This window comes from Odontomachus brunneus, unplaced genomic scaffold (genome assembly GCF_010583005.1).
Source record: "Odontomachus brunneus isolate Ranch 3 - 2012 unplaced genomic scaffold, Obru_v1 Obru_scaffold_040, whole genome shotgun sequence".
NCBI lineage: Eukaryota > Metazoa > Arthropoda > Insecta > Hymenoptera > Formicidae > Odontomachus > Odontomachus brunneus.
This window is the reverse complement of record NW_022639490.1, coordinates 1030073-1057384: the sequence shown is the minus strand read 5'-3', so window position 1 is coordinate 1057384 and position 27312 is coordinate 1030073. Positions and strand designations below refer to the sequence as shown.

The 27312-nt window shown below is 40.2% G+C and overlaps 3 protein-coding genes across 4 annotated transcripts; 2 read left to right on the top strand and 1 right to left on the bottom strand.

Moving 5' to 3' along the window:
• On the top strand, positions 1-16595 carry LOC116844186. Its single transcript, XM_032815387.1, has 5 exons — positions 1-1189; positions 5047-5199; positions 6769-7119; positions 7641-11689; positions 16135-16595. Exons 1-4 carry the CDS (start codon positions 587-589, stop codon positions 7800-7802), a joined length of 1269 nt encoding a protein of 422 aa, XP_032671278.1. The 5' UTR covers positions 1-586; the 3' UTR covers positions 7803-11689; positions 16135-16595.
• LOC116844314 (acylphosphatase-2) lies at positions 11617-16249 on the top strand. The gene is made up of 3 exons (XM_032815712.1): positions 11617-11689; positions 13120-13246; positions 16135-16249. Exons 1-3 carry the CDS (start codon positions 11617-11619, stop codon positions 16247-16249), a joined length of 315 nt encoding a protein of 104 aa, XP_032671603.1.
• On the bottom strand, positions 16552-25463 carry LOC116844185 (rab3 GTPase-activating protein non-catalytic subunit). 2 transcript variants are annotated; one of them, XM_032815385.1, is made up of 19 exons: positions 25239-25463; positions 25055-25165; positions 24785-24866; positions 24604-24730; positions 24318-24516; positions 23867-24194; positions 21930-22361; positions 21436-21806; positions 20964-21356; positions 20697-20897; positions 20233-20611; positions 20053-20147; positions 19352-19600; positions 18848-19021; positions 18568-18749; positions 18215-18436; positions 17782-18072; positions 17496-17648; positions 16552-17423 (listed from the first exon to the last, which is right to left on the bottom strand). In XM_032815385.1, exons 1-19 carry the CDS (start codon positions 25321-25323, stop codon positions 17271-17273), a joined length of 4227 nt encoding a protein of 1408 aa, XP_032671276.1. In that variant the 5' UTR covers positions 25324-25463; the 3' UTR covers positions 16552-17270. The 2 variants fall into 2 exon arrangements, with proteins under 2 accessions (XP_032671276.1, XP_032671277.1); XM_032815386.1 differs by having other exon boundaries at positions 24604-24721.
• Between the last annotated feature and the right edge of the window lie 1849 nt (positions 25464-27312).

The following is a 27312-nucleotide window of genomic DNA, read 5'->3' as shown; positions in this document are numbered from 1 at the left end:
AGCCGTTGCTCAAGTGATCGCTCGCGATCGCTCGCACGAGCAGAAAGGGGAGAGAGAGAGAGAGAGAGAGAGAGAGAGAGAGAGAGAGAGAGAGAGTGAGCGAGAGAGAGAGAGTGAGCGAGCGAGCGAGCGAGCGAGCGAACGAGCACGCGGGTTCGTCGGCCCGCTGAGCTTAGTCGTAGACATTACCTGTGTCTTGCGAATTTTCATCAAAGAGCTTTATCCCTGCACACCTTGATTCGCGCGACGAATCCGCGTCGTCGAGGGCGAAGCTGAAGCAAATGACCGTAAGGTCGCGGCGAAGCCGTGGCGGGTCGTCAGGTCGGGTGCACCTCGGCGTCACGAACTCGGGCGAACTCGAGAAGTAACAAGTCGAGTTCACGGGCTCGATCGTGTTGGAGAATGTCGCGTGTTGCGAATGTTGAGCGGCCAGTTCTCCTGCTGGAGTCGACACCGCGTTGACGTGCGCATTGTTATTGCCAGCCCCGTGCCATCGTCCACGTGGTGGAGAGAGAAAGAGAGAGAGAGAGAGAGAGAGAGAGAATTTGAAGAGATCGCGCCGAACTAACGATGCAGCACGGGCACGATGACGAGCGGCGGGATTAGACTCGACCCGGACTGGATGAAAATGGTCGAGTTGCGTGCCGGCGCGATGACGAGCGCCGGGATGAGCAGCCTGGCCACGGCCAAGTCCTCGAACCGTCTGTACTACGCGATCCTCACGATCCTCGACACAGTGTTCTCGGCGCTGGTGGCCGCGCCGGCGGTGGTCGGCTATTGGCGCGGCACTTGGGGCCTCAGCGACCTGTACGTCTACCCGGACGAGCCGACCTTCAGCAGCTTCGCGTCGATCACGGTCGGCTTCGTCGGCCTCTTCACCTTCAGTGTGCTGCAACACGGCCTGGACGACGCGCTGCACCCGGACAAGCACCGGCTGTCCTATTACCTCGGCTCCCGCCTCTACACCGGCGTGTTCGGCTTCTGCTGCGTAAACGCGTGGCGCGGCGCCTGGAAGGCCCTGGACGTTTACACGGAGCTGACTGTCGGCACCGTCATCGCCACGACCGCCGTCAGCCTCCTGGCGCTCGGCATCATGCGCGCGATTCGCAACATCTCCGCGCCGCCGTTCTCGCTCTGTCTCGACTCGTGCCCGGGTTACTTCGAAGTGCAGACTATGTTTCGCGTCAACGTAAGTATAACGCGCGAGTCTCAGTGAGTTTCGCGGCCCGAGTTTTAAGCGGCCTGCCGCTTGCCGAAGGGAAAATCGCGATTCACGATTTTCCGATACGCACGCGATTCGGAGCTCTTGACTGCCTGATGATTGCGTGAGCTGATACTTTCTTCATCGTCGTCTTCTTCCGTTTTCCTCCATCGTCGATCGAAATGAAGACATTTCGAGAAACTTCTTGCACTTGAAGTTCCAAGGAATAATCCGCTCGATTGCCTGATTGTCTCAGGTGATACTTTCTTCATCATCATCTTCTGTTTTCCTCCATCGTCGATCATAAGTGAGACATTTTCAATCTGAGAAACTTCTTCCACTCAAAGTTCCAAGGAACAATCTGCTCTGATCGCCTGATTACGTGAGTTGATGCTTTCTTCATCATCATCTTCTGTTTTTTTCCATCGTCGGCCATAAGAAAGGCATTTTCCGTCCGAAGCACTTCTTGCACTTAAAGTTCCAAGGAAAAATTCATAGTCTATCTATATCCATATGATTCGGAGCTCTTAATTGCCTGATTACGTAAGACAATACTTTCCTCATCATTTTCTTCTTCTGTTTCTCTCCATTGTTAATCCTAGGGGAAACATTTCGAACCGTTCAAGAAAATCCTTACACTTGAAGTTCCGAGAAACAATCCTCTTGATTACCTGATTACGTGAGACAATAATTTCTTTGCCTTTCGCTTCTTCTGTTTCTCTCCATTGTCGACCGTAAGCAAAACCGTAAGAATTTCCAGTTCAAGGAACTCCTTAAAGTTAACTCCTCCAAGAAATAATTCATAAACTGTCGATATCCAACACAATTCGGCTTTCAATCGCCTGGTTACGTGAGATGACACTTTTCTCATTATCATCTTTTGCTTTCCCCATCGTCCAGTATTGACCGCCCAAGGAACTTCCGCATTTCGTGGAAATTGCAAGGAATAATCGTAATCTTTCAACGTTCACACAATCTGGAGCTCTCTATTATCCGATATGCAAAGGGAAACTTCAATTTTTCTAAAGCTTATGGCGCACCTAAAATTACGATGGATTATAACTCTGAATCACAATCAGTCTATCGTCTGAATCACAATCAGACTATCGTAGTAGACTATCCTCGTTCACGATTTGAGACTCTCGATTGGTACTTTTTTTCTTCACCATTTACGGTAAAAGAGATCCGTTCGAAGCGTCTCGCGCATCTGAAATTGTCGATTGTCCATTGTTACTGTGATTGTAACGAATGATGCGTTACGCAGGATATAGTTTAGCTAAATAAGTGTATGTGAACGCGGGGGTAATATAAGGGTAATACGAGAACACGTGGTGGTTTTTAGTGGTGAATCACCACGAATGGAATGAGTGTCAGAAAGACTAGTGTAAATTTGCTCCAGGACAGCGCAAGACTCCAAAAAACGTCGTCTGAACGCGTGAAGAACGTCTAAATAAAATAGCACTTGTTTAAGATATTTTTTAGAAGTTTGCGTCATCTAATTTTCGACGTGACATGACTGGCGCTATGATATTAAGACGTTTGCTTGTAGGATGTAATTAATTGATTGAATAAAATGAAATGCAAACGGTCAGCAGGAAGTTAATGAAACCTTCTTTGGAAGCCTAATCTAAGTCAATGAATATTAACACGACAGTCATAGTCTATTAAAACGCGTTGAGTCATCTGGTGGCTTTTAAATCATTTTCAATCTCATTGTCGCGCTTTACCTTCGCCAAGGCTTTACACATTGACGTCTGCCTTAGACCCACTCTTACGTTTATAAGACCCTTATCTTCGCGCAGGCCTTGCTGCAAAACCCGCTTGTTTTCCGGTTGACTGCTGGTTTTCTCGTCGTGCCAATAAGCTCACCTTGTTTCGAAGTAAGTCCGCGATAAAGCAATTTGATGCAATAAGTTACCGTCATTTCGAACCTAATAGATCCAGATTAATAAAATAATACTGGAACGATAAGTTTCTGCAATAATGTGCGATACGCACACGCCACTCACATGCTCTCGCGCACGCCTTATGACGTAACGCCACAGATCGATATCAGATCTCTATTTTATTGATAGAACTTTGATCTTGATATCTGAAATACGAATTGCTCTCTCGACCTTCCGAGATATTTGGAACACTATTATCATTAATCAAGTCCACGTGCGACAAAACAACTATAATGACATCCTCTTGGCGTAATATTGTCTCGATTAATCGCCAGCGATCCCGAGCTGTAAAGCGCATCATAAATCGTAAATCGCGACGGATCGCATGTGCCGCATTTATACCGCGTCGTACAAGCTCACGTTATACACGTTATCGGTGTGTATAAGCACAGTTTCCGGCTAAGTCCCCCGATCGTCAAACACTATCGCGCTTGTTCACGCATGCACTAACGCAGCATGCATGTGTACTAATTTACGCGTATCTTGTCGGTTTACTTGACACTTTCTCTCTTTCTCTTTCTCTCTCTCTCTCCCTCTCTCCCTCTCTTCTTCTTCTCCCCTTCTCGCTATCGTGTCAATATGCGAAAACAATCGTCTTTGTCGATAGTTGGATTTATTTCCTGCAATTGCGCGTTTCCCTCAGTCAAAATAATATTCAATTGCGACATAGACGCGTATCAATCGTGCACTGAGAGAAGAATACTTGAAAATTTACTTATGAGATATAAAGTTTATTCGCAGAAATAAATTTTACATTCCACAAATGAATTTTCAAGTATTTTTTTAGCGTTGAAGATTGTTTCTTTATAAAAGATCATTGCACTGAAGATTATTTTATTTATTATGTTAGGAAGCATCAAACATTGTTATCTTCCTACGATATAAATTTAATTTTGCAACAGATAATCGCGAATGGCTAGAGGTCTTATTTCTCTCACTTTAATTAAGTTTCATCAGAACTTATTTATACATCTCTTATTTTATTGTGTCGATACAAATTCTCTGTACAATTGGAATTATTATGGTGTTCATTTCAAAGCAATTTTTGTCTTGGTATGTTATTAATTTTGTTTTTTATCATAACATTGCGTGTCGTGACGTTTTGTGTCACGGCGAGATATTTCCCGCGTCAAGTAACATCGTTTGATTGTTGGGAGACACAAAACTGAGAAATGTTTTACGCGAAGCGATACGTGGAAATTGATTTCTCTTTTCGATGATCACACGCACACGATTAATTTATTTATATCTGTTATTTTCGTGACGTTGAGATAATCTCGTTATAAAATCAACGTGACGCTGTGACGAACGATTAAATGTTTGATGGCACTCTTGCCTTGTGGTGCGTCTCGTATCGTAAGTAGTCCGAGCAGAACTGTATTAAAGATACGTAAAATCTTATAATTAAGGCTTTTAGGTTTTCCTAATTATCTATAATTATGTATAATTATCTTAATTGTGAGAGTGAGAGAGAGAAAGAGGGAGGGAGAGAAGGAGAGAGACGCGTGGCTCTCGCTACTAATAACGCGCAAATGCAACCCTTTATGCATGATTATTATCATGTATGAAGAACACAATGAAGCATTTTTATACCCATTTCATAATATCAAGGATATTATGAAATATCAAGCGAAAGAGACATTTAACTGATGACTTTTGCAGCGCGGTACCTTCCATTATCGCTTATCTATGCCTGAAAGAATGAGGAATGTAAATATCTTCCTGACATATCTGCACGTTTGTGCATTAATTATTTATCAGCCAGATAAACAGAGCCTCGTAACGTAGCTACTAGCATACTAGCATTTGATAATCTTTCATTATCGCTCAAACAATCCTCCTCGATATCAAGTGGCAAACGCCGCTCTTGTAATGCCAACACGATCATTGTGATTGCAGAATACGAGGGACTGGTCATTGTACTTATTGGATTGTGCCTTTAGCGTAGGCGTCGTGGGCACCTTGGTTGTTTTCGTCTGGAGAGGCGTTTGGATTCTGTTTGACCTTTACCTGTTTCCAGAAAATGCGAAATATTCCGCGGTTGGCTCACTAGTAAGTACCTCATTGAATCGCAAATTAAATAAGTCACTCGACTCGCTATGATAATCACCGATCGCGTCAATTCGGTTGACTCACGCATATTAATCCATCGGCGTCTCTCATTAACAGCGAGTCGTATCCTAAGATTTATTGTCAATGCAATTAACGCATTTCCCGCGAAGAAGCGGAAAATTTTGCCCGCACTATCTGATATCAACGATACGTGGAGTGATCCGCCGTCATTTAATGTGATCGTGTCACCAAATATGAGACAATTCTTCGATGCGGAGCCTTGCCACGTGTGACGAAAGTTGTAGGAATTTCGGTGGAAAACAAAAGTGACTTAATAATGCTTAATAATGGACTTAATAATGTGAAGTGTTAAGAACGATTTATAACGAGATCTACGTCAGATTTGAAAATCTTTAGCCAATATTGGGGTGATTAATTGTTTGTTTGAAAGTGATTTTCGTCTTGATGTATAAATATATGTTGTTTACTTGTTTTCATCATGACACTCTATAGATTCATTTAATGGAACAGTGTTTGAAGTACAAACTATTTCATCTCATATTCTAAGGTACTCTCCGCGTAATTTTGCTGCATAATCGATTGCTGCGCGCAGTGCAAGGAATTTCGCGTTGTATACTTAATTTTGCGTTGTACACGCGATTATTCATCCGACGATTATCGACTCCGTACACAAAAATGCAAATTTTACAGCATACGACGTAGCAGGCGTTTGGTGCCATGGTACTATACCGGTGTAGTTCGATTATATAATTGAATATTCGCCAATTGCATGATTGCCCAGGCACATGGCACAATTGTCGGTGTACGCGTATGAAATGCTTTACGTTATCCCTGATTCGTCATTTGTCGCGTCGCCGTCGGCGCGGTTGGCACGAGAACGAGATCTGCGCGATTTTTGAAGCCGCGTCGCGCTCCAGATCGATCTCATCTCTCGATGGATGTATCGAGAAATATCGTTGTTCTGAAACTGTCTGGAATAATCACAGATTTGGGAAGTAACGCGTTACTTGTGAGGCCATTGAGACAAAAATACCAATTCCTGGGCGCGTATCTGGACATTCTTCTCGTTTTGGTCTAAATACGAATATATTTAAGCTTTCGACATAAAATATATCTTGTATATAATATAGAATGTACATGTATATATATTTTTTTTATGCAGAACGTTTAAATTTTCATATTTAAAAGCTAAAGCACAACAAGAATGTCCAGGATCAAGTACGTGTCAAGGTATTAGCACACCTTATTTGCATTTATTCACTCAAATGTCATGTGGAGTCAGAATTTCGCTCTAAGCTTGAGTGAAACGTCCACTCTGGACGATTTCGAGTGGCATTATTTTCACTATCGCTTCGGACAGTGGAAATCCTGCCACTTTTCACTCGTCCCGAGTGAGATTCTACTCCAAGAAATTTAGAGAGTAGGATATGATTTTTCCAAAAAGATTCTCTTCTTCTGTATAAATAAAAATGTAAGTCGAGAAAATACGGACTCGATTCTTTCTAAAAGCCGATGGATAATAACACGTAGCGTTATACGGAATTTCAGGCCATCGGATACTCGATAGTCGCCGTGACATTTTGCCTGCAGCCGCTGATGCGATACCTCTGCGCGCGTCTTCAGGGTCTGGTCCGCTTGGTGGTCGCGGACGCTTTTCTCCTGCTGAGCTTCCTGGGCACCGTGAACGTCTGGCGCGGTATATGGAACGCGCTGGATCTATGGTTGCTACCAGACAATCCAGAATTGTCCTGCTGGATCACTCACATCGGCTGTTTCGTCTTCCTTGTCCTCCTCAATTGTAGCAACACTATCCTAGTTCGCGGCGTCTACATTGACGCCGAGGAAGAGGAAGGCAAGTGCGTCGTATTTCCGTGTCACTATCTTCGATTGTTCTTTAAGGTTCGTATTACTTACAATAGAAAGGTATCTTCTAAATTCCTTTGAGTGAGATCCAGTTCAAAACGAGTGAAAGCTCACTCGCGAAGCGACAGTGAAAGTTGAATGATGCTACTCGGAATCGCAAGAGTGAATGTTTAATTCGAACTTGTAGCGTGTGGATTTCTTCTGTAGAATTAAATGTCTTTCAATCGATTGAAATGTCGGTTTTACGACAGTAGAGTCAAATTCACTTTACAATGTAGGATGAAGATATTCACTCGACAATTCAAAGTGGAGAGTTCATTCTACATGAATGAAAGGTCTTTCGAATTCGAGCGACTCCCCAGACAGCATAATCCTCCAGAAAGATATTTGATCTAGACGTCTTTTATGCGTCTTTCCTAAGCTTGTGCTGTCTAGGCTCGGCTGTCACTTTACTTTTCGAGTGGAAATCATTCAAAGAAATGAAAAGAGTACGAATATATAAACTTGTCTGATATTAATCGAGTTTCTGCTCAACGTTATCGCTTGCTTCGCGCCAGATCGAACGTGAGAAGAAGGAAGCGAGACGGCAGAAGCTGTTGGTGGCCTCGCAGGACTTCGACGATCGCGTCGATGCGAACGGAAAGGATAGCGAGAACGGTATCCTCCTGCCGAACAATGCCACGGCGACGATTATACCGATGAACGCGGACTCCGTGTAGACCGAGAGCGAAACCGATCTGATCCGTCGTCGACATGATCCAGCCAGGTGGGGGACAGTAGTTCGCCACGCACGAGCTCGGCACGGAGCCGTATGATTGAGATAGACGCAAGTGAATCATCGGCGGAATCCTTGTGGCCCGGTTCCTTTTCTAGATCGTGCCGTAATCAGTTTTGCGCCTCGAACGTTGCGCGCGCAACGTTCTCTCGCAAGAAGCGCGCGCTAATCCTCACGATCGGCCCGATCGAATTCCCGCTGGTCGTCAGGATACAAAGTGACCGCGAAAGAGAAATAACAGATTCGCGACACGCGGCGATAGGAAGGATCAGGGCTGGGAAGAAGGTCTATTTGAAGATAACCCGTGTGTTGCTGACGAGAAGAAGGAAAGATAACCGTTGCCACGGTGTTAACGGCATTGCAAATGACGCGTAGCTTCCCAGCCCTGAGGAGGGATCAGACGTGTGGCCGAGGAAGGCGTATGGCTGTGAATGAACGTACAAAGTGAACGCATACGTTTGCGCTGAGGCAATACCTGCTTCGTACGATCATAGGTCGAATATCATAGGTCGCGAGACGGTGTCGCGCGAAATAGTAGTACATATGATGCACGAGTGATCGTCGTTGAAGCGACGCGACGTGACGCGACGTAGGAAGGGACTCGAAAGTATTTTAAGAACTGATGCTGCCATTGTGCGTTTTACCTATCAAGATCACTCGTGCAGCCACATCTGAAAACGAATACGGTTATTGGAAAAAGGAAGAAAGGAAGAAAGAAAGAGGGAGGGAGGGAGGGGGAGAGAGAGAGATTATTTATATATTTATTTAAACGAAAGTAAAACACGCACGAACACGTGCACGAGAATTGATTCATAGAGATACTTACCGAATAAATCAAATGTCAATATCAATCGTCTGTATTGTGTCTGTGTGCGCCGATTATCCTTCATTCATTCATTCATTCACTCACTTTCCTCGCCGTAAATGTAACATAGTGATATTTTTATAGCGCCGTGCGCGCTCCACGACGTCGTCTATGTGGTTCTTACTCGTGTGCAAAATGTGTAATAGCTGTAGTGCAAAAGTAAGAAGATTACGAATGGAAGGAGACGATTTGTTGACAGCTTCGTTCTCGCGGAATCAATTTTCTATTCTGCAGCGCGACAAGTATAACTACAAAGATCACACTTGTGAGTCTAAGCTCATTCTAAAGAACGAAGCATAAAAAGGGAAGGAAGGAGAAGATTATCCGTGTAATGATCTCAATCTCTCTCCATGTCGGCAGAATCGCTGCGCGAGTAAATTCTCAGTAGATATGTGTCCACACAGAAAAAATGCTGTTGAATGAAGAAAGGAAGAAATGTAGTTTTATCTTACAACATTGGCCGCTAGAAATACAAGCATTTACTTCGATATTTGTGCAACAGCATTTTTTCTCGGAATGGTTATATATAATTATATATTATCATACAGAGACAAAATTCATGTGAAATTAATTTCTCCCGGGTTATCTGTCGTTCCTGAGTCAATTTTCAAGTTATGTTCGATCGTCTTCGGTTACTCGCGAGAAAAAGATTCGCCCGACTCTGCTCAGCGGTGCGCTTTTGCACGAGGATCATCCACCATGCGTCCACGGACTCGTTATCGAGATTAGCATCGAACGAGACCTTGGATGACGATAGCGATAAATTGAACAGGACCGTTACAAGTAGAATGTAACCTTCTCCCCGTATCCTGTACACCTCGTAGTCTTTGCTCTTGTGCGGCAATTACTGTGTCGCTGGAGTACTAATAACTAATTATTCGAGGTAATGACGGGACAATAGGCGGCGGGCACGACGATGGGAAGTGCTTAGTTCGACGATAAATGCTTGCTCCCCTGGCCTACATTTAATGTTTCCACGGCGAACTCCCTCGCGCACGGCGAGGGACAGGGAGGAGGATGAGGAGGAGGAGGAATCGTTTTCCGTATCGCAGGCGGAATAGTCAGTCGTCGACGATTTCTTTGTTCTTCCTAATTTATTTGTGTTTCGTTATTGCCGTATATGTTATTGATTATATTAACTGATCATTCCGTGGCGTCGACATAGAGGTATTCTCTATCCAAAATGCTAGCAGTTCGCCGGCAAATTGGCAACAGATTCGACCAAACACCGTAACAGGCCTATAGAGTTAATTCAGCCTATCTGTGTCGATATTAATGCTCCTGTTCCGTCAACAAAGGCTGCTCACACTACTTGACAGTAGAAATCGAGCAAAATCTACTCCTCTTGAATGCATTGAAATGGTTGCAGAACAGCAGATGCTTCTCAGTTTCCGTCAATTTTCCATCACGCTCTGTCAACAAATCATGTTACAGTTCTGTTGACGAGCTACCGACGAGAATTTATAGCAGACATTGTACAAAATCTCTTCCCACATGTTTGGCTATCTGATACGCTCAGCCATTCTCTATGCCGCTTCATCACCTTGACGCCAATACTAAAAATATACGCAAAGTTACTCCGGATCAGAGTTACGACTAATTAATTACTTTCTCAATTAATTATTGTGTCTAATTGACGATTACTATGAGCCAATTCAATTGGAGACTGTTTAACTGACGATTGATTTCGACGAATTCAATTCAAGACAATTAAACTGCTGCTCATCAAATTTGCTAAATTAAATTGTCAACTGAAGGATCTTTCATTCCCTTCGCTCAAATCAATCGTTAATTGAACGGTCTTCAATTGAATTCGTTGAAATCGATCGTCAATTGAACATTCCTCGGCAGATTTTGCTTGAATCAATCGTTAATTAGCTGAATGGAAACATATTTGTTCAAATCAATTATTAAATTCAGAAAAATTTAATTGATATTGTCACAACTCTGGAAGCAGCAAACACGCGAATAAGCCGGAAAATGCCTTCAGCTTGCTGCGATATAACCGGAGCAAAGTTGTAAAAATATCAAATTTGTTCAATTTAATAATTAATCTGGACAAACATATTTCAATCCAATTAATTGACAATTAATTTGAACGAAACCAATCGAAAGAACCAACGAAAAGAATGTTTAATTGACAATTGATCTCGAGACGAATTGATCATATGAGTTGTTACCTAGCAATCTTCGATTGAGTCGATTGAATTTGCTCATATCGATCGTCAATTAAACATCATTTAATTAAATTTGCTAAGTTCAATTATTAACTGAACCATCTTGAATTCCCTTCGCTCATATCAATCGTCAATAGAACGGTCCTTAATTGAATTCATCGAAACTGATCGTCAATCGAACAGTTTTCGATAGAATTTCTCGAAATCAATTGTTAATTAAGCGTTCTTCAATTGAATTGGTTCAAATTAATTGTCAATTAAACCCGACAATTAATTAAAAAGTAATTAATTACTCGCAACCCTGCCATGTACGAATAATAGTTTAACCGGAGGTCCTCGAGAGAGGACTCTCCTCGATCTGCCAGAGCGTCGACAGGCGCGGTCGCGTTGATCGGCTCTCGATCGATCACGATCAAATCAATGTCAACGTGGTGGGGCGATCTATTTGGGGAGGCGCGACGACGCCGTCGTGCAACGAGAATCAGTCAGCGAGGTGAGCTACGACGAAAGGTGAAGCGTCGTTGCAGAGTGAAAGCGACGAGCACGTCGACGTCGACGGCGGCGCCGATCGAGTGTTGCACGCCGTGACACCGCGGTCGGATTCCCCGTCTGACGTGCAGCCTCTTCGTCATCTGAAAACGCGCTCTCTTCCGAAGCACGGCTGATTGTCGGGCGTCTCGTCAGGCGAACGCGGAATTCCTTGGAGCTCGAGCGGGATGGCGGCGGATGATCCCCTCTGCTGGGAACCCCTGGTGTCGGTCGAGTTCGAGGTGTTCGGGAAAGTGCAAGGTGAGTATCGTCGAGCATTTGTTGTCAGATACGCTCGGCGTAGACGATTCCCAGATAGCCAACTGTCTGTGAGTTTGCTGTCGTGTTATCGACAACAAACAGGAACTGATTTCAACAAAGTAGGAACAAGGTGAGGCAGCATTATGTGTGTTGCATTGAACTCACGGGAATTCTAATTCAAATAACGTCAAATTAATGACAATACGTTGATGCAGATTTGTAATCCGTTAAAAAGTTTGCGTCATGATGCTGACAAAGTTGCTGCTGTCGTTGAGCGATTTGCTCTTGAAATTTCGTCATCTAAGTATAAGCAATCATGTTGTTGCATTCAGTAACGCGTTTATTGCATGTTAACAAATATGCAGCAAACATTTAGCAATACCTGCTGTGCATTAGTTTATTCAAAATGCTCAATTACACTTGGCTATCTGGCTTCTTTCCTTCTCGTCTGGGCTCGTCTTCGCGCCTTCCTCTTTCGTGCAACTTCGTGCGTCTTGAATTTTCTCAGTTCCAGACAGTCTCCTGCAACACGATCTTCAGGTCTCGTTACATCGGCAAGTGCGAGGAGTGTAGTCTGTATTATTAAATAATAACTATAAGAAGGACCGATTTTTCCATAGTGGCTCAATTGAAACTTCGATTCAAGTTCAAGCTCTGTTCTAACTGTGTTTAGACACCTGATGTGTTTAGACAGAGTCTAAACTTAAATCTGAGTTGCCAGGCAGTCAATCTCGCAGAAACAGATTGCGCGCAGTGTTTGCTGTAGATTTTGTCAGCAACTTGCTTACAGAAATACAACAGAATCTGCTAGCAGAATATGGTGACAGATTGACGACAGAAACCGAGCAGGATCCGTCGTTCCGTGACCATTCGAATTTACTTAAATGGAACGCACTGCAGATCCTGCTCGGTCTCTGCCGCTAATCCACTCCTATCAAATTATGTCAGCAGGCTCTGTCGACAGCCTGAGCTTGAGGCTCCTGGCTCTTCGCCGCGGAACTCTTGATCGATGATGTCAGGAGGCAGAAAATACACGCTAAAAATTCTTGCAAAATACGTTGAAAGATGTGTCCATAAAATGATACTTGTGAGCGATCAAGCAGACTCGTAAAATAGTCCGGACACTTTCCCTTTGTTCAAACAATCAATAAATAACTCTCTTTAAACCTACCTTCTTTTATAATTGCACATTAATTTTACGGCTATTTACTGACTATTTACTGTTAAAGTAAAAGAAAAGTGTTTGAACTATTTTACGGGTCTTGATTGATTGCGAATATCATGTTACAAACACATTTTATTTTAACGTATTTTGTAAAAAAATTTTGAACGTATATTTTCTTCTTCTGGTGTTATAAATTAAGATGGCCGCGGCGAGGAGTCAGGAGTCTGAGACGTCAAAGCTTTTAAAATCGTTCACGAACTTGCAGGTGTGTACTTTCCAAAATACGTGAGAGATATATGTCTGCAACTGGGAATTTGCGGTTGGGTGAAAAACAGTAAAACCGGCACGATCCTCGGAAAAATGCAAGGACCTCGGGCGCTTGTCCATCAGATGTGAGTCTTACTGAGTCGTCGAGACTTGTCGATGAATCTTACCGCGAGATTGATTGGAAATAGTCCAGAGTGATAGACACACCCTTTAGGAGAAAAGAGTCAACGTCCTCTTCAGGTTTCATTTCAAAGGATAGCGTACGTTATGTTAACTATAAGCAATTAATACTCGCGAATAAAGGACGAAATTTATATAAATTTACACGACCAAGCTCGCGAGGAATGTTCAAATCTATATCTCTATAAATTTTGCAAACAATTAATGAAGATCTCTATAAGTGAGAATGACAGAGTTGGACGTTGGCTTTTTTCCTCCAAGATACGGATATATAATATATTTGTATGACTCGTGGATTTAATTGGCACAACCAGCTCGACTTGATCGGTCTCGGAGAGGAAACTTCACTAGTAATCGCCAAAAGCGCTAAAAGTTTCATTAGGTAATCGCGGTTAAGCAACGTGTACGTGGTTAAGCATACATGCGTTACCGTAGTCTAATAATAAAGCTCGTCAATCGCTAGCTAACTGTTTACGCGTGTATTACGCGTGACAAATATTAACTGTATCGGTGAAACGGGAAAATCCACTGAACTCATCGCAACCAACCTTCTCATAAAAGAAGCGCCATGCCAAATCGAGATCAGCGAGATCCCGTAACGATTAATCAAAAGCAGGCCCAGGAAATAACTATATTATCTGTATATCTTTGCAATACATATATATTATGAGAACGAAAAAATTCAATTCTCTACTGATTTTATTTTAGACATATCAAGAGTACAAAGCTTGAGAAACTCTTCATATACGACTATCTCAACAATCAATAATAAATCTGGATTTTCATAACTTTCTCCTTTCATAATTTTAACCTGGTAGACAAATAATTGTCATTTTCTATTTCTAGAAGATCCCAAAATAAGATAAGCAAAGTAATTTCTTTTTAAGCAGAATGATGTTTTTCTCTGTATACTAAATGAAGAAATTAACGGAAATTGCAATCACTCGTTACTCCTCAAATAATGATAACGATAACGAACTATTTGTACTCAACGAGTAACGAGTTACTTTGAAAAAGCAACTTCCCCAGCCCTGACGAAAGCGTGGCTTCTTCCTTCGCAAGCGTTCATCAATCCGATTGTCGTGCGCGTTTCTTGACACGTGGCGTTGCGGATTCCAAATAGCGAGGCATTAAAGTCATTAGTTTATACATGCGATAAACGGCGTCCGTTCCTCCCCGGTTCCTTCTCGGTTCCTCGGGGTCACGCGTGCCCGGCCTCGGCTAACGTCTAAAACTGACTTTAATGAAGTAATGACGCAGTGGCGGCGTATCACCTGTTTTTTCTTCGTTGACAATCGCTGAGGCCGCGTCGGGACGAGCTCAGTCGTCGGCGTTGAGTTTAAGGGAGAACGCCGTGGTAGAAATTAAAAAGATCGATTTTTTCAAATCACACTTTCTGAAAGATTATATAGTTTTGGAAAATTGTTTGAAGATCAGTTGGAAACTGGCAAAGCTAGAGGAGAATTTGTGAAACATTGTCGAAGTGCGTAGGATAGTCACTAAGATTGACTTTTAAACGTGTATTTTGGAACCATCTCTTTAAAGTTGATATTTAGAAAATCTGTTGATCCAATTGACTTCTAACTTGTGGTAAATTCTTTGTAATATCGAGTTCTTTCCGTTTGTATACAAATTTCAAAACCTTTCTGAGAAGCATACAAAAAAACTGACAGATTCTCATCGAAAATTCGTGATCTTATAAAATCTGTCATTTTGTAAAAATAAAATTATCTTTCCTTGCGCACAAACAAAGTCACTTTCATGTATTTATGAATATTCTTATGGAGTGCAAGTGTTTTTTTAATTCCAAAACATTCGAATCGGATATTCTATTAATAATAATAATATGTACAATACTGTAGAGGCAGAGATTTTTACATTTATAATAGAAAAGAATGTTCTTAGAACACTTGTAAGATTTATTCACTGTACGTATGCAATGCATTCGTGTAACTGTAAAATTTGTCTAATGTTCCAGATAGTATTATGCATTTATTATAGCTTAATAATGATACGTATCAAATGAAATAAAATACTTCAATTATTCCTCTATAATTATAAAGCCAAAATCCACGATTAATGCATTTGAATTTTATAAATATTCTATGCACATTCATAGAACATTTGCATCGATGTTATCCGGATATATTATGAATGCATGCTATGAACAAATAACAGTATTTTTCGTGCATTTATAGAATACATAAATATTCATAAGAAATATTCATGGAACTTTCATAGAATATTTCTGCGTTATCCGAGAAAGTGTCGACGAGAAATATCGAGGAGTACTGAAGAGGATCCTGTTAGGATCGCGCGTTATTTTTGAGAATCGTTCAAGAAATATCTTTATCTCTGACACAAGCAGGCGCGCAATCGGTCAAATGAGAAAGACTGAACGGATTTCAAGTTTAAGAAGGTCATACCACGAGCTTCTGTCGTGTTGCCAATTGCACGTTGACATCGTTACTCGTCGCATTACCAAACAACACCGTTTACGTGTGCGCGTCCCGTGTATGAATGCACTCGCCCGCGCCGGTGTGCTTCGCACGCTCCGAAATTATAATTAGCGGCTAATCGGACCGCGTTTCAGATATTTTTACGCGAAGATATCACGAAGCGATGTCCCTTGTAATCGATCGACCATCTATCCCTCGACGATAGAACAAGATCAACGACACGTTTCACGCGGAAATAGGCGTTCACGACATCGCGATCTTTTAAACGACCAATGTAGTGCTCTGAAAAAAAGCGTATTTTAGTCCAATTCTGCTTTATACCGCGACTTATGGTCGCTTTAAGATGTAACACACGATGAATGTCTCATTTCCAGGTCACAGTGGTTAACTTCGGTGGGAAGTCCGGGTAGCGAGATACATCACTGCGAATTTACGAATTGGGAGAACGTCACAAAGCAGCAGTATCAAGGCTTCGCGATCCGCTTCTGAAAGCGTATAGTTAAATGTACATTTACTGTATTAGCGTAGCTCTAATGCGCGCAGAAATTCTCCTTGCTGGCAGAATGTGTCTTCAAAATCTCGATAACGGTAATACGTGCGGCAATTACCACGATTTCGTCTAGATGTGTCTCTCTCTCTCTCTCTCTCTCTCTCCCTCTCTCCCTCTCTCCCTCCCTCCCTCCCTCCCTCCCTCCCTCCCTCCCCCTTTTCTCTTCTCTCTCTCTGTACATTTTGTTTTGCTTTAACGCATCGTCAGTTTTCACATGTGATTTGGTTAACACGAGGGCATATAATATTTAATAACATACTTTTAATAAATTACATTTAAGTTAAAGATGGCCATTCTTTCGCGCAATAACGCGCGCCCAAACGAAATGTTACATTTGATTACAGATATACAATAATAATTGGAATATCTCTTTCGTCTGGTTCGCAAACTCAACGCTACCATATTCTTGGAAAATCGAGAAACACGTGGCAATTCTCACGAAAACGTTGGATAATTGCGTCTTGAGCCCTAAAACGAGAACGATTGCATTGTCCTGTGATATAGCAGCACCAACGCACAATATTACGTATATACACATGTACATTCGGTTCCTTCGAGCCGAGGCGCGACTAGGAAACGACAAATGCTGTGTCAGGATCATCGCTCGTAGCGTAATTAAGTCATTCGCGACTTTGGAACTTCATTCTAACTAATTTTCTTATTACTATGCACAAGAACGGCACATTGAGAAAAAAATACTTGAAAATTTATTTGCGAGATATAAAGTTTATTTTTGTGAGATAAACTTTTAGCCCACGAATAAAGTTTCAAGTATTTTTTTCTCAGTGCATACGGTGTTTCTCCTTATTGGGAGACGCGTTATCTCAGAGTCACGGAATTTTACTCAGGCAATTTTTTTCTCACTTCGTTGTATCACTATATACACGTTGCTTCGTGAAATCCTCGTGCGCGGTAGTTTCACGCTGTCATAGGACGTATAGCGCGTAGAAGAGTCAGGATCTAACGATTGTCCTGGTAAATAAACGTCGCGTCCAACATCAATTCCGCAAGATGGTAATCACAGTGAGTTTTAGGCAAATGAACGGACACTCGGCGAATCAGTTCCACGGTGTCGCCGTTCGAGCAATTGGTGAAGATTATCTCAGACATATTCTGGAAGAAATTCGACGATCAGAGAGGCGAAAGATACTCGGCGAATGTGACGAGATTGGCGTCGAGACTCACCAGACTTTCTAGGTATCTCGTGAGCGCTGGGCTTATCCGTGAGACCTCCTCCAGAAGATTAGGCGTTCTCGACAGATACGCCATCATTCTTCTTCCAGCGATAGGCAATAGACTCGCACTCAGGCGCTCGACATCGCCCACCGTCGTCATTATCTAGTTGTATGTGTACATGTATATTGTGAATAAATACATAAACGCATCTCTCGGTGCATAAATATCGTTACAATTCTGTACGTGCATTCGTATGCACATACAGACAATAAACGATTTCCGTGGTTACACCTACCTCTTCCGCCAAACGATCGAAGCCGTTTATGTACAACTGACAGACCTGATGTATTCTCAACTCGTCGTTGTTAATCTTCCAGATGGACGCCAGTGTCTGACACTTGCTCATCCATGAGATAGCCTGAGTGGAGCTAACCGTCGTACCGTCGCTGGTCTCTCGATGAATGAACTCCATCGACGCTGTGATCGCTTTACATAAGAACTCCGTGCGCGTATTGTCCCTCTTGTCGTCCCGATACCACGTGAGCATCGCTTTGTCTGTGATGTCTTGAAAGAAATAGGGCTGTACCTGCAAACAATGGGCGAACGTTTGTATGTGAACACATAACTAGGGATGGTCAATGAATCCTTGCCTCGAGAAATTTTCAAGCATTTCGTATTATCATCCGAGTCCTTACCATCAAAACCCGTTAATCAACCCGGCCACTTACCACGGACTCGAATAAGTTATTCAACGGTCTCAGCATCTTCACATTAAGACACGCCATCATGTATAAGACGTTAGCCACTTGAACGTGTAATAAAACCAACTCGTACCAGGCTGGTGTTTGAGAGATGGCCAATGTGGCGAACGGTTGCGGTCCGCCGGGATGTCCCTCCCACAATTCTTCCGACTTGATCGCTGTGCTATCTCCTCGCTCAAGTATTTCAGCCTGCGTAAAATCATTTATATAAGGGATATTTATAAGTGACACAGTCTAGTTGCGTGTCGCACTCATCGTGCAATTTTTTGTTCCCTATGTTATTTATATATTATCTATTTATATGTTAGTTTCCTACTAACATCAAGGAATATATCCAGGAAAGTGATGCAATGCTGTAGGAATGTTGTCACTTGAATATCCGATAGACCGATATCCTGCATACACAATCTTTCCTTAGGTAATTTTCCGAGTTTGTTCATCAATTTCGCCACTGCCTCCATGCGTTTCTTTATGTGCAGTGTCCATAGCAGACAGCAAACGCCTGTCGAATAAACGCGAGTGTTACACGTAGATACGAGAATATCCGTCTGAAAATATTCCGCATGGAAAACAATGTGAACGCGCGCGTGCGCCGTCTACCATGTCGCATGTGCTTCATGGGTATCTGTCGCAAAACAGCCAAGGCAGCCGCGAGAGATTCTAACTGAGATACATCTTTGTTCCACGACATCACGAACTCCCAGCATAGATTGGCCAACAAGACGCTACTCGTTAAGCTGTATGGGAAGTGACGCTTGAGCAGAACCATTTTGTCTGAAAAAAAAGAATTTAGATTGTATACATAATATATAATAATATATTATGAGAGATATATACACAACGGCAAGTCAATAACTATTGTTTATTATCTAGAATATTTTCGAAGCGAAAAGGTGATCTTCAGAGAGAGATGTTCATAATTATTGTACTTAGAAAAAAAGTTATCACCATAAGATGCTTTTTTTTCGAAGTAGAGTAACTTCGAAGATTTAAAGATCACAATTTTGTTTCTCACAATAATTTTACTGACTTACTCTATATAAAAATATATAATAATAATATATTATGAAAGAGAAAGATATGTGTAAGTGATGTATCTCTTGCCTAAGATGCGCGCTTCCACGGTCGTATCAACCTTCGCCTCATCTCCGATCTCTACTGATAGCGAAAGAAGCTTCGTCTGTTCTTGTTGAGGTACGTCGACGGCAGACGCTTCATCCAGCGCGTCATTCAATTGCAACGAGTCCACCGATAATTGCAGCTGATCGAATTCCACATCAGTTGTGTCAATCAACCGTATCGGATCGATACCCGTTGTACTGAGCCACTTCGCGACCAGCTCAGACACGGAGCCTAATTCAAAGAGACAAACAATATAGTTTGCATTCGGCTGGACGAAGTAATCAGTGATTTATGCCTGTGACTGCAATACACACTTAGAGATTCATGAGCAATCCAGAAAGATATTTCAATGATAATATCTGCGTTTACTTACCATTGTATTTGTAAGTAGAATAAGTCGAATTATAAGTAGAATACTATGGAATATTACCAAGAAAATTCGTGTAGTTTCCACGTACGAAAGTGTAGCGTTAATAAAATTTAAGATACTTATAACGCATGAGTTATAATTAACCGAACTCTGCAGAAATATTTCTAATACAACTCATAAACTATGTATTGCTAACCATCATATTACACGGCATATAATAAATCTCGTAAATATAAATATCCAAGTCAAAACCACGTGAATTTTCTTAGATTTCCAATGCAATCACTTAACAAAAAGTAAAATGTATATGTACCTTTGCCTTTGGAAAGAATCAATGACAGTGAAACGTCACATTTTGTAAAGGGTAAAGCGAAGAATTGCGTTGTTTGATCTGATATGAACTGCTGACTGAAATTGGGGCAATATTTATTACTGCACTGCAGAAAATCTTGATACATCTATATAATTTAATTACTTATATCGTTACACATACCTAACAACAGCATTCAGAACTGTAATATCTTCAAGATTTCCGATTAACAGTGTGAATTGACAAGTATCCTTACTAACGTTTTCCCATTCGCTATTTGAGCTGTACGTCTCGTCGTCTGGTGTAATATCATTCGCTTTACTCTCCATTTCATCCATTTTGGTCATATTATTGCCATTCTTAATATCCTCTCCTTCGTCAGCTCCCAGGGACTTTTGATTTTGCAATCTCTCTTTATACCTCTCCATAATCACAGCGATTGCTCTGCATACCAATGCAGCGGTGAGTGCATTAAAAGGTTTCGTAGACTCTGTGAGGATTGTACGCACATTCTTCCACCACAGAGAGGTCTCGTTGTATTCGACACATATCTCTTCCACATCTGTTGAATTCAAGTTAATCAAATGCCATACGAACACATCACAAGGGATGATCAAAATCTACTCAAAGCCACGGCTGGAACTCACCGGTTAACAGGCAAATAACATGTAGAAGTTGTGTGAAACGTTTCAGCTCTACTTCGGAAATCATGACTTCCTTTTTACGCGTCCAATAAATCAATGCCAACTGCATAAAAATGAACGACTGAATGTTACTGTCTCTAGCAGCTTGTTGCCATTTTTCCTTCACATCGTTGGAATACATCCATCCTTGATGTATTAGACGAGCTAAAAATTATACAACACGCTTAGTGAAATTACTTCATGCTTTGAAGTATTACAAAGTGTGCGTACCGATCTCGTGTATCTTTTCCTCCTTTAAATCCTTCCGTAGACCAATTAATTTTGAAGTGCCGAATTCAAAACACGACAGAAAGTCGAAAAATGCCTTTTCGTCCTCTCTAAATTTGACCTTGGCTTCTGCTGAAATGTTTGCATCCTCAAAGCTATTCAACGTCTTGGCCAGTTTAATGATACGGTGTACTTCCCGTTCTGAAGTTAACAATGTCGAGGACAAATTTTTGGCGTTCAGTGCACCACCGGCAGTCACAATGTCATATTCGGGTGCGGTATCGAGTTGAGACTTAACATATTTATAAAACGTAATCATTCGCTGTAATTGCGTTGTTAACTGACGGAGCATCTTGGCAGTAAGTTCCAGTTTTTCTTCTTCTTCTTCCTCCTCCTCTGTAACAGACATATTTGCTCATATAATTGTATACGTCGCAATATATACGTTATGCAGTACAAAACGCATAATACGTACGTAACTTTGTTGCAAAACAGTTTGTCGCAGCGAGCAAAGCATTTGGCAAAATGTGTTTGCTGTTCATTAAAACTTCTATTGTCTGTATCCTAATTTCACTTGTCTTCAACTCCAAACAGGTGTTGGTCACCTCGGAAACTAACTTCTCCTCATCGAATTCCTCTTCTCTCAAGAATGTTCTCAGTTTTCTGAGCAAATGAATATCGCGCGCTCGTTTCCCATTCTTACTATTGAGCGCAAAGTGAAATGGAACAGAAATTTCTTTTAATCCACCCAATGGATCCATAAACACACATGAATATTGTGCTTTATTTTTGGACACAGTGGCGTTATCATTCATGCCCAGGAAACCATAATTTATGTACAATAATCTGTGAAAACATGTCACATTATTGACTCTATGCATTAACAGATCAAAAGAAAAACGAAATAGGAAATGAAATAAACAGACAAAAAAAAAAGGAAACTGAACAGCAAGTAAAATCATTATATACCGTCCGTTTTTACTAGCGGTAAAAGTAGTGATCTTCGGGCCCTGTTGTATACTCCAAATGTCTATCACGCCTTTCTTCGGAGCGTAAATGACGAGGAACATGGTGGTGCGTAATAAAGTTTTCTGCGCGAATCTATTGATATTCTTGTGAATTCCGCGATCTCTTTCCTCGTTAACTTCGATCCAGCCGCACTGAGCGTCGCGATACCCTTTCCACATTCTCACAGCTATGCCCTTCTTGTTGTTGATAAGTATCACTCTGCCCATAGCATCCGATATCACCGATAACATTTTGTTCGGGCTGCAAGTAATGCAGTCACCCTCTCTCATGATGTCACTCAAGCCAAACCGACAAGTCATCGCTTCTATGGACTCATGAATGTTACTCTTTGGTGCTTCAGGTGCTGCATTCTTCGAGCCGCCGCGAAACCATCTGGCAAGAAATTCAACAATTCGATCACTCATCTGGAAGCTATACTATACTGAAACTTGTTAGAGTCGTAAAAATATCAATTAAATTTTTCCTTAATTTAATAATTGATTCGAATAAACATGTCTCAATTCAACTAACTGACGATTAATTCGAAGTAAATCAATCGAAGAATGTTTAATTGACGATTCATTGCAACGAATTCAATTAAAGATCATTCAACTGACGATTGATACGAACGAAAGGAATCAAAGATTATTCAGTCGTTGATTAAAAGATTTTTACTTAAATTTGTTAAGTTCAATCAGAAGCAAAAAACGCATGACAAAAATTCTTATGTGCTATTTTTTAAATAAAAAGATATTTGAATGAGAGAATACTTCAGATCGCTTGAGCATACAAATATAATATGCTCCGAAAACCATATTTTTCTCTTAACAGTTAATAAATAGCTTTAAACGTGGCAAAATCATGAAGAAAGTTGAGTCAAAAAGAAAAGTTGCATGTCATATTAATTTTAAGGATATTTATTAACTGCCAAAGGAAAAAGATAGTTTCCGGAATACTTAATAAGCATGCTTAAGCGATCTAAAATGTCCCTTTCATACAAATATCTTCTTATTCAAAAATGGCATGTAGGAAATTTTGCTATACGTTTTCTCGCTTCTGACGTCATCAATACAGAGTTCCACAGCAATGGCACCAGGATTAATCGAACGATCTTTAATTTCCTTCGTTCACATTAATCGTCTTTCAATTGAATAATATTTAATCAAATTTTTTGAAAACAATTGTTAAGCGAACAATCGTTAAACGGTCTTTAATTGAATTTGTTAATGTCAATTCTCAATTAAATAATCTCAGATTGGCTCATATTAATCATTAATTAAACGCGATAATTAATTAAAAGTATTATAAGAGACCATGAAACAAGTGTGTGTGTATATGTATATCACACTAAGTACATCGTTTATTAAATTTATTAAAAATTTTTAAGAGTCCAAAATTGTAAAATTTGGCTCTATACCAACAATAATTTTTGTGTAAAGAATAATAAAAAATAAGAAGATAGAATCAAGCTTATAAAGAAATATTAGTGGCAAAATATTTAAAGAAATATTAGTTCGAGTGAAGATTATTGCAGTTTTGAATAATTTGTTCTTTTTAGATAAATTGGCTGTATTAAAAATAATAATTTACGCTTAAAAACAATAATTTTATTTTTAAATAAATTACGTATTTTATTTTAATATTTTAAAAAAGTAACGAACCGTTACTTTCTTAGTAATGGTAATGAGTTACTTTTTAAAATTAGTAATGCATTACTTTCTTTGAAATGACGTTTCCAACTCTGTAAGTATGATTATATATATATAGCCATGTAAGTAAACTATAACAGTAAAGTATAACAAAACTCATATATAATTTATACATAATTATATATAATTTTAAATAATTTGATATATAATCATTTTTTGGGGGCAATTACAACTCTGATAAATACTTACGGTACCGCCGTGCCGATAGCGCTGGCTAATTTACTAGCCATCGCAATGGCGACGTCCGATAATACGGGTGCGTTGCCCCCTTCGAGCGTATAGTGGAATCCTACGAATGGCCGTTTTCCTGTGGCGAGTACTAGATTGTGTTGTGGCGCGCTGGATCTGTACGTCGCGTTGTACCCGCCACAAATCGAAGCAGTCATTAAGTGATCGAAACTGTTTATCGACGTGGTGCCAATTACTTCTGAATCGTTTGAAATGTCTTGGTTTTTAAATGCCCATTTCTTATACGATAGATTCGTAACCGGCGGCAAATCGTCGCACATTGCTTGAACTGCAAATGATAAGATTAGAAGCTTGAATGAGACAGTGTGGTGAAGGATAGCACACCTCTAACTAATTGATTTCTACAGACACATTAATCTTGGATGTGGCAATACAATAAAGGATAGCATACTTCTAGCTAAATGGTTTCTGCAGGCACGTAAAGTTGAGAACAAAGGAAATCCTTGTAATATGCAAACACCGCTGTTGTACAAAATATAAATCTCCTCATTATAGTTAGCATCTCCATGTTTCACTGAACAGAACGATTGACATTTTATTCCTAAAATTGACTCATTGTGTATCTGTTCTCCCAGAAGCATTGCACCTGTCTAATGAGGACAAATATGAAAGATAAGTCAATATAGTGTATTAATATTGTAACAATAAAAATAATGACTGTATATACATATGCTTACTTCAGTATAGAATCTAATAAAACCTGTATTGTATCCAACAGCTATACATGTCCAGTCTGGACCACTAGCTTTTCCCAAAGATATTAAAGGTAAGCAGACCACTGATGTGATCCATTCACTGGAATAACTTGATTATAATCATAAATGTATTATTACAGCGTGCCTTGAAAATGTTACTTACTTTTGTTCTTTTACTACTTCCCCATGCCATGTTACATGAAACTTATTTTTCACTTCATCTAATTCTTGTGAATCCCATCTTGCTATGAACAGAGATTAAAGTATATTGAATATCTTGCTAATGTAAAATAATTCTGTGATTTTGAAATTTTTCATTTACTTGAAATATACAAGAAAGTATAAATATAGTATAAAGTATGTTACTTATCGAGAAGAAAATATTTATATGTATACATAGCAAAAATCAAAATGATTGAGAGGTGATACTTACAGCCAAATATTATCATTTTTGTATTCCATGCCATGACAAGCACATCTCCAACCGATGACAAGGACACATGACAATCTTGTAAAGGTAATTCATTGCTCGGTACATAGTCGACTGAAACGCAAATTCCAGCTGTGTTAAAATACATTAATGTAAATCATACTTATTTTATGTGAACAAAACTTACACTTGCTAATAGCATCACCATAAAGTAATTTTTTAATCTTGCTTATGTCCGGTATGTTTGCTATTCCTTTAATTTGACAAGACATCGCGCTTAATTGATTACATTTGAGAATATCCCCTTTCCGAGAGTGACTTAATTTTCTGTCACTTATTTACTACTTATTGCAATCTGTCAGTGCACTTGATCTCTTTCTATCTCTTTCTTTCTCAATGCTCCAGGTGAATCTAAAGGTCGTTCTACATTAGTTGCAACCCGATCGCAAGCAGACGCAATTCTTATTGCGACAGCCAATTAGAAGCATCATAGTGCTATTGACGCTTCTGATTGGCTATTGATTTTCTGTCGCAACAAAAGTTGCAATCGACTTGCAACTAATGTAGAACGACCTTAATTCCCGTTTCTACCAACTTTGGTTAACTTTAAGAAATTGACTAATCATAGTCGAATTATAGAGAAATAATCAATTGTGATTGGTTAATTTCTTACGGCTTAAAGCTTAAAGCTTATTACACCTATTGTAGATCAGGACTTAAGAACGCACCCATGACTGCGTTTCAATGGGAGTGTTCCGATTGCACACCACCAACCGGTGCTCTGCGTTATCTAGCGAATAACTAAATTCAACTAGATGTAACCAATCATTGCACTCCACGTCCAATCGGACGTAATTATTACGATGCATTATGCATCGTCTACAATGGCAGTAGGAGTAGTAGTAAGAAATATGGCTCTTGCACACAGGACGCGATAATGCTTGCCGCGTGGCGGGAGTCCGCGCGACAGCCAATCAGTATGTTGTGTTTCCGTAAGAGCTAGAAGATTATTACGGAAAGCAGCATATTGATTGGCTGTCGCGCGAACTTTCGTCACGTGGCAAACATTACCGCGTCTTGTATGCAGGAGCCAATAAGCAGTAAGCAAATTGACCAATTCCATTCTCACGTTTAAAAAATAATCGATTGTGATTGGTCTATTTACTTACTGCTTATTCTTACTACTACTACTACTACCATTGTAGGGGTGTATATCAGTTGGACACGGGGCAATTGGACACAGTCCAATCACAAGTCGCTGTTCCAAGGGACCCTACAAATGTCTCTAATCACACGGTGCTGTGATTGGCTGTGTCTAAATGCACCGTGTCCAAGTGCACCGCTCCCCCATTGTAGACGGGTGGGACCCGATTGACCACGATACGATTGGACACAGATTGTAATAATTGTAATGATTCGACTTAGCAATTCACTAGATAATTCTTTTCATCGGTTGGTTGTGTCCAATCGTACCGTGGTCAATCGGGATGCTCTCGTGCCGCTGGCTTTAAAAATAAATTTCCAATGCGCGTGTGCAAACGATGCAGCCAGTAATTCATGTGTAACTTTCTGTGACGTGGAATATTTAAATGAATAATTTTAATAAAAAAAGACAAGATAGTGAAAAATAGTGAAAGATAATAAATTTGTTTGTTGTTTATATGTGTGTGAAGAAGTGAAACTTCAAATAAACTTGGATGGTGGTATATATATGTACCGTTTTTTAACATAATACTACAGCTTTTACAAGAAAAGTTAGTTTTTTGTTTAAAATAATATATATATAAATAAAATATGAATAAAATATATCTAATTTTTTACACAAATTTGCTTATTGTATTTATAAAAGCCATTTGTATGTGCAATAACGTTTAAAATATTTACTTATTCAATAATATCAATTTTACTTATTTTTCAATTTCAAAATTTTAATTTCTAAATGATATGTTTATTCCAACGATTTTTTAGATAAATATTTTTATAATTAACTCTATTATATGTAAATATATTCTATTTTAAAACTTAGCGCACTCCTAATCAAATACGTGGCAATAGGTTATGTGATCACATACTTGTGACATCAAAGATGCCGACAGTTGCTACGCAACTTATAGTTAAACTGTACCTGTATTCTGAATTCTCTTTTATCGTTAAAAGTGCCTTTAAAAGTGAGATCTTCTGAGTCCTTCTGATAGGTTATAAGCCATTTTCAGATACGTTTTTAGCGATAAAAGAGAATTCAGAATTAACGTTATCTAAAA

Excerpts from the sequence above, each read along its gene's own strand:
- LOC116844186 (XM_032815387.1), top strand. The coding sequence starts at position 587 with ATGACGAGCGGCGGGATTAGACTCGACCCGGACTGGATGAAAATGGTC. Across the intron at positions 5,200-6,768 it reads ATTCCGCGGTTGGCTCACTA|GCCATCGGATACTCGATAGT; the intron begins GTAAGTACCTCA and ends ACGGAATTTCAG. Across the intron at positions 7,120-7,640 it reads ATCTTCGATTGTTCTTTAAG|ATCGAACGTGAGAAGAAGGA; the intron begins GTTCGTATTACT and ends GCTTCGCGCCAG.
- LOC116844185 (XM_032815385.1), bottom strand. The coding sequence starts at position 25,323 with ATGTCTTGTCAAATTAAAGGAATAGCAAACATACCGGACATAAGCAAG. Across the intron at positions 22,362-23,866 it reads GCTATCGGCACGGCGGTACC|ATGGTTTCGCGGCGGCTCGA; the intron begins GTAAGTATTTAT and ends ATTTCTTGCCAG. Across the intron at positions 20,898-20,963 it reads GGAAAAGATACACGAGATCG|CTCGTCTAATACATCAAGGA; the intron begins GTACGCACACTT and ends TATAATTTTTAG.
- LOC116844314 (XM_032815712.1), top strand. The coding sequence starts at position 11,617 with ATGGCGGCGGATGATCCCCTCTGCTGGGAACCCCTGGTGTCGGTCGAG. Across the intron at positions 11,690-13,119 it reads GGTGTTCGGGAAAGTGCAAG|GTGTGTACTTTCCAAAATAC; the intron begins GTGAGTATCGTC and ends ACGAACTTGCAG. Across the intron at positions 13,247-16,134 it reads CGGGCGCTTGTCCATCAGAT|GTCACAGTGGTTAACTTCGG; the intron begins GTGAGTCTTACT and ends TCTCATTTCCAG.